Source organism: Bolinopsis microptera, chromosome 4 (genome assembly GCF_026151205.1).
Source record: "Bolinopsis microptera isolate Bmic1 chromosome 4, MBARI_Bmic_1.0, whole genome shotgun sequence".
NCBI classification, from domain to species: Eukaryota; Metazoa; Ctenophora; class Tentaculata; order Lobata; family Bolinopsidae; genus Bolinopsis; species Bolinopsis microptera.
This window is the reverse complement of record NC_087075.1, coordinates 4227956-4234401: the sequence shown is the minus strand read 5'-3', so window position 1 is coordinate 4234401 and position 6446 is coordinate 4227956. Positions and strand designations below refer to the sequence as shown.

General features: G+C 37.2%; 1 protein-coding gene across 1 annotated transcript; it reads right to left on the bottom strand.

Moving 5' to 3' along the window:
* Positions 1 to 623: 623 nt before the first annotated feature.
* On the bottom strand, positions 624 to 4199 carry LOC134814269 (uncharacterized). The gene is made up of 6 exons (XM_063822352.1): positions 4127 to 4199; positions 3840 to 3978; positions 3501 to 3636; positions 2437 to 2608; positions 1780 to 1905; positions 624 to 1459 (listed from the first exon to the last, which is right to left on the bottom strand). Exons 1-6 carry the CDS (start codon positions 4194 to 4196, stop codon positions 1455 to 1457), a joined length of 648 nt encoding a protein of 215 aa, XP_063678422.1. The 5' UTR covers positions 4197 to 4199; the 3' UTR covers positions 624 to 1454.
* Between the last annotated feature and the right edge of the window lie 2247 nt (positions 4200 to 6446).

Here is a 6446-nt window from a genome sequence, read left to right as displayed (position 1 = left end):
AGTGCGCACTGCGCCATCAACTGTGATCATTCCAAAAAGGTATGACAAATTTGGTACTGTGAAAAGGCTAACACTAGAAAAAATGGCACAAAATTTTGAAAATCTGAGCAAGTTTATTTTTATCGTGCACCTCCTACCTTATTACCTCTTTTAGTACATCTACTAAAACTTAAATTTGCCTTTTTCTAGGACAACTAAAACATTATGATTTGAACATTGTCATTAGCTTTTTTTTCTCGATTTGGTCCAAGGGATGATATCCGTGGTTAATAGAATCTATAACTATTATAGAACAGAGAATGAGTAACCGGGACGCGATACGATAACCTTTGATAGAGCCCTTGCGCTTGCAGTGGCGTGCGCCCGCCTCCCGCGAAAGCACATGGTTAAGTTTGAAGTAAGGTGAACCATTACAAGTGATGGGTTTAACCCATTATTTCTAGATCCTGGAAATGTTTCTTTTTATAGCTCGTGTCTATAATAACATTAGACTCGGAGGTACCATTATGTTATTTTCTGAATCTAAAAGATTTGGCTAACATTGCCCATTTTTTCCGATAAGCTTTAAATTTACATGAATTATAAATGATGGAACACGAGTGAAACGAGTTTTTAGAAATTATTAGTCTAAAAGGAAAAATGTAAATGTTACACGATTTTAAAGCCACACTAAATTATATAAGACTACATTTTAAAATGTTTTAATGTATTGTACAGATCTAGGCACTGTTTTAATGTATTGTACAGATCTAGGCACTGATAGGATGATATCCATGTTTTTTTGACAGATGAGAGCGATTATCTAAACATTAGCTTCCATGTTGATAAATGCAGAAACTCAGAATCACTGTCATCAAACAAGTTGACCTTCCTACAAATGTCCAGATCTAGCGTTCTCTTGACAAGCAATTGTTAAAGGCAATATGTAAGACTGTATAGACCTATAGTAAGAGTAAATGATATAGTAACTGTAAGGATAAATGCAACTGTAAGGATAAATGCACTAATGTTTTGTAAATAGTTTCTTAATTCTGCGCTTGCCTAAAACTTTTATGCGAAAATGTGTTACGTAAATATATAAACTGAGCTTCCTGACAATAAATAAACTAGAATTAATTATAATTAATAATTATAATAATTAATAATAATGATTATAGGTAGTGATACCCTCATAGAATGTTTCACAATTACACGGGTAAGATGACTGGGGCGAGAAAAATTATTTTATAATGTTTTCCTGATTTAAAAAAATTAATTCTACTTTATAATATTTCTTATGTTACGTCCTGAAAAAAGATGCAAAAAAATGAATATAGGTCAATAGTGCGATTCCGCACCCATCGCACTTATATCTTTATATAGTTATATGTTACGCCTGGTAATTGTCCAAATCCTGCTTCAAATTCGTTTACAACCGTTTGCTGTTTTTTTAGTCGACTGTATGGTCTCAAATTCTATTCTGAGGTGAAGGCATGTTGATAAAACTTTAAATTTAATGAAAATAACTGCAAAATTCAATGTTTAAATGAACATGCCACATGAATGGTAGCATAACACAATGTCAAGTAAAATTTTCTTCTTGCGACCAAAACTTTTAAGGGAGCGTAATCGAACAGGGGAGTAACTTTTGAAAGGTAACCAATCAAATGTATGGTTAATTAACAAACATGTGTCTTCATCGGTTGATTGAAAAGTTGGTTGAAAATTCGTGGTATTCCACTATAACTACTCAACCAACCATTCAATCGACCAGGGAAGAGTTACTAAGTGAAGACTTACTTCCATGGTCATAGCAATAACCATGTTGTGAACATTTCATCCATTCGCCGAGGTTAGGATTGCAAATAGATACAGCACCGTCAGGAAGCCGATGATTCTTTCCACATCGATTGTCATTTCTCCAATCTAAAATAAAAGTCTTATAAACAAATAAAAATATCTATGTTCGGTAAATGATTAATAACGTTTTGACATACGCAGAAAATATAAAGTTTGACATGCGCAGAAAATAAAGTGAGTGAACTAGAAGTAGAAGTAGATATGATATAAGTAAAGTTCTCGTCACTTAATTGAATCAGTAACGGTCCCCGTTGTGCGAGTGCTGTGGTTAAGTTGAGTACGTTCAGTGTTAAATTTGTTACAGTTCCCCAGGTTTATGATATAACGAATAATGAGCAGAGCACGTGATACATGTGTTTGATAGAAAAATAATATCCATCGAAGCTAAAAGCTTTCAAAGTTCTTATACGACACCATCGGCTTAAGAAATGATACCGGTCAAAAAAAAATTCAGGATCATGGTATCGGTTTATTTAAAACAAAAGATAAACTTTTTAAAATTATAAATTATGTTATCCCGGGCCTTTATCTGTACTAAAGATAAGTTGGGATGCATTTTAATTAAGATACTAAACATAATGATAAAAGGTGACTAACTTGTTCTTGTTTCAACCACTCCAAAAGCCCGAACCTCACAGAGGGTCAAATATACGTTATCTTTCCCTACTATATTGATACGACTTCCAACGGCACCCCCACAATCAACTGGGTACTGACTTGTTCCTCCACGATAATGCAATGTACCACATAGATGGTCATCCACGTACACCTTTACAGAAACAGGTTTAAGATGAAATTCAACATTAAAATAGGTGGAATTGAGAAATTAAAAATGCTTGGAGTTTTACAAATTAGGAGACAACTTTTAGCACTACTTTAGGCACATAACTAATAAAAATAATTCGACGTTCACTCATCATGACGCGAGGAAAAATGTATCATGAAAGCTGCACTGTCGATATGTTTAACATCTGAATTCTGAACAACTTTAAATTATTAATTGTTTTGTCTGATTGTTTCATTTTAGGAATACTACAGCCACAGGGTGGGTCAAAAGTCAGTGGGCATATGCGTTGGCCTTAATATAAGCTCCGCCATGTTTTATATTTGAGAGCTATTGCTTTGTAGATGGCATACTGTACTTACTGGTTCAAGGATTCCGTCGTCAAAATTTGAAAATTCGAATATTTTAGACCACGCCCATTTAATATTAAAACACCTATACTGTTTTGTCTGAACATGCTGAACGCCTAATGTTTTCAGAGACGGTAGAATATTAAATGTTGCATATGATCTGAAAAGATGAGGCAAAACAGATAAGAATTGACGAAGTTATCAAGCATTTTCTGTATCTCGTTAACAAAATTGACTGGGTGATTATGTGACACCGTGACACGACACCTTAATTGGGCACCCTTAACAATTCCCATAATGTTTAACGGGGTGGTTAACGGTTTCACCTAATCACAAAAAATGAACCTTCATTATCTCGAATATTTTTCGATTTGACAAAATCCTCGAACCAGTGGTGGTAGTAAGTCATACCAGAAAGAATTATTTCAATTGGGCAATCAGTGACTGAGCTATTGAGGCCAACGTATGCCTACTGACTTTTGGCCCACCCTGTATTTTTATGGGTTAATAATCGATAGCCGACTAACCTTAACGTGGGAGAGCCTATCTGAACAGCAGTCCACCCTGTTGGAAACAATGACCTTGTGCACTGCAGCCTGCCTATACTCAGCAAAATCAGCTTGCCAAGAGGGTTTTACTTGCAATCCGGTGTGTGTGCAGGAACTGACAATGTACGATATATATATATACGTCGGGGGGAGCCAGGCTATAATATTCATAAACATAATATAGAGAATAGAGATTCGGCGGAATGACAGGCTGAGCGCCGCCAAGTAAACATTAATAAGTTCAATCCACCATAATTTGACTGACTTGCTTTCCATCGCTCATTTAGAACATAATGTGATTAAACAGACTTAACGTACTTATCTGTAGAATACCACCCACTAGTGTTACCGTCGATCGCTTTTCTTGCATATCCAGTCTTGTAGGTGGAGCTTTGTTGGGCATTAACCAATTTCAGCGACCTACTGTCTAGGTCGGACCACATGTCTAAGACTAAATCTGGAACGAGTTTCGTGTCAACGCATGTCTCCATTTATTTCTATCACTCATGAGCAGACGTATCATGTGGGGCTCTAAACCAGTATCTTTTGACATGCGTCGATTATCAAAGTTCAAATCGACATGCATTATTTGAATAATTTCCTACCTTTTCCAGAAGCTACACTGATCGCCAAAAGCGCCAAAGCATGAGTGACCACAACGATATTCAGAGACATTTTCATTCTGGGAATTGGAATATCGTAAAAGTATATTAAACAAAATTCGAAGTGGGAGACGAGGGTAAACTGATCATGTCTCAAGAAATATTTAACAAATTTTATAAATAATACCAGTCATCCTAGATGTAAATTACTAGAAATCTTGATGATAACATTTTAGTCCGTACTACTACTAAAATTTGGTAAATAAAGTTATGATGCTATTGGTGCCTTGCAATACAAATGTTATTTAGCATTATAAATGTTATTAACCGCTTTAAATATTTCCATCACGTTACATAATCAATACTAATAATCTCGATATGTGTGTGTGTGTCTGTCTGTCTGTGGGTAATTTCCGAACAGCTTAATCAAACAACAATCTGACGAAGCCAAATTAGTGAGATTTTTTAATCGGCCGGTGGTCCGTGGCGTAACGAAGTTCCCCGCCGACCCTGCTGTGCGGGGGGGGGGGGCGCAACCTTAGGGTGGTGCCAAATCGTCTTTTGAATGTGGGACAATTTCGAAAACTTAGCTACGGTACTAGCAAAACTGGAAACACCCTTTTATAAAGATTTTACTGTCGTATCCTCTAAAATCATCTAATTTGTTCAATTTTTGGCAAGGGCAACAAAAGGACAGGGGGCGCCAACAGGGGGGCGCTTTTTCAGCGGGGGGGGGGGGGGGGGGGGCGCCAACAAGCAACGTTTCGCCACTGACTACCCTTAACTTAAATCAACTGTATCAGTGTATCTTGCTTATATAGAGTTTTTCCGCCTTTCAAACCAAAATTAGATATAAATGATTCCGGCAATTCGCCCAAAATTGAAAATTTCATATAATGTGACATAATTTACCTCATTTCCCAATAACCAAGTGCCTGTATTAGCTTACTTTTCGAAATAACATATTTTATGGCTAAGATTGGTAAAAGAACCATCAAATAATGAGTTGGAAGGGTTTTGAGGACACCTCACAGTAGAAAAGAGGTATCGTATTCTGAGTGTGTCAAAGTTGGCGAATTATTGCCTTAAAACCGTTCGATGCCAATAATAGCTCCTACTGACAAAAGTGCTCGCTAACGCCGGCTAGCGCTCGCTAACGACAAATACTGAGCCAGGTTCGGCGAATATTGGAAATGAAACCAGACCGGATTGGATAAAAGTTAGCTGGATCAGTGAACATACTGGATATCTGATCTAGCTGGCCCCCTAGTTGGCAACAGAATGAATAAGAGAGTACGATAAAATTTTGTTTAAATATACTAGCAAGAACCAGTCTAACCCTTAAGTGCTTAAGTGGTGTGAGGGCAGAGTATCCTGATTTCTGTTGTAGGTGAAATTTATAACTTCCTTAATGCAGTTAATCATTATGAAATTTGCCTTGCGTCACAGCGAAGGTACGCGTTTTTCGATATAGGAAAATATTTGGAACATCATTCAAATCTAATATTAATTAGATTTGCAATCTATCGTTAGATTGTTCGTTCCACTTGTTCCTCGGAAGGAGTATTGAGAAGCTAGGAGTGTTGGAGAAGCAATATTAAGATAAGCTAGGTGCAAGGACCTCAAGGAACTTTTAATCGAATTTCAGTTCCACAATCAAAAGGTCGTATGTGATTTGCCTTGCGTTTTTCGATATAGGAAAAGATTTGCAACATCATTCAAGAATTCAGGAGACATGTACCTTGCTCGATTATTAGATCATGAAAATATGTAGAATCAATTTATCAAAGAAATGGACTAATCACCAGGAAACTTATGCTTTATATAGTACGTTGTTTTTTAGCCCGACGAAAAACCTCACCGAACCTCCACGCGGTGTGGGGTGGGTGGCTCGAACAGGAGGTGTATGGGTGTTTCTAACCTATGCAAAGGAAGGGACTAGCCATCTCTACAACAAGGAAAGGCTATATAATAGCCTATACAAACCTTAGAACCGCAGCATAACCGCTCGCGCTTTTCCCACAGGCAAATAACACCTTCCACAGGAAACTAACACGCTCACAGGCCCCCACAATCCACATGACGTGTAACCCCAGGATTTGGTTTTGGATCGGACACTGAAAACAACGATAGAGGAGCGGTTTACACGCTCACAGACTACCACGTCTCGTGTAACCCTCTAGTAACTTACATATTGAGGCACTTTCCTTGTACCTATCGAGAATGACTCGAGTCATTCTCGATAGGTACAAGGAAAGTGCCTCAATATTTTCAAAGTTTTTCTGGAAACTACTTTTCTTATTGTTTCATGCTTCCCTGAGCA

Bases quoted from the DNA above. Each gene is read 5' to 3' on its own strand.
- LOC134814269 (XM_063822352.1), bottom strand. From the start codon at position 4,196: ATGTCTCTGAATATCGTTGTGGTCACTCATGCTTTGGCGCTTTTGGCG. The intron at 3,637-3,839 runs GTACGTTAAGTC...GTACATTGTCAG, and splicing joins GGGTGGTATTCTACAGATAA to TTCCTGCACACACACCGGAT. The intron at 2,609-3,500 runs GTTAGTCGGCTA...GTTTCTGTAAAG, and splicing joins ATAGGCTCTCCCACGTTAAG to GTGTACGTGGATGACCATCT.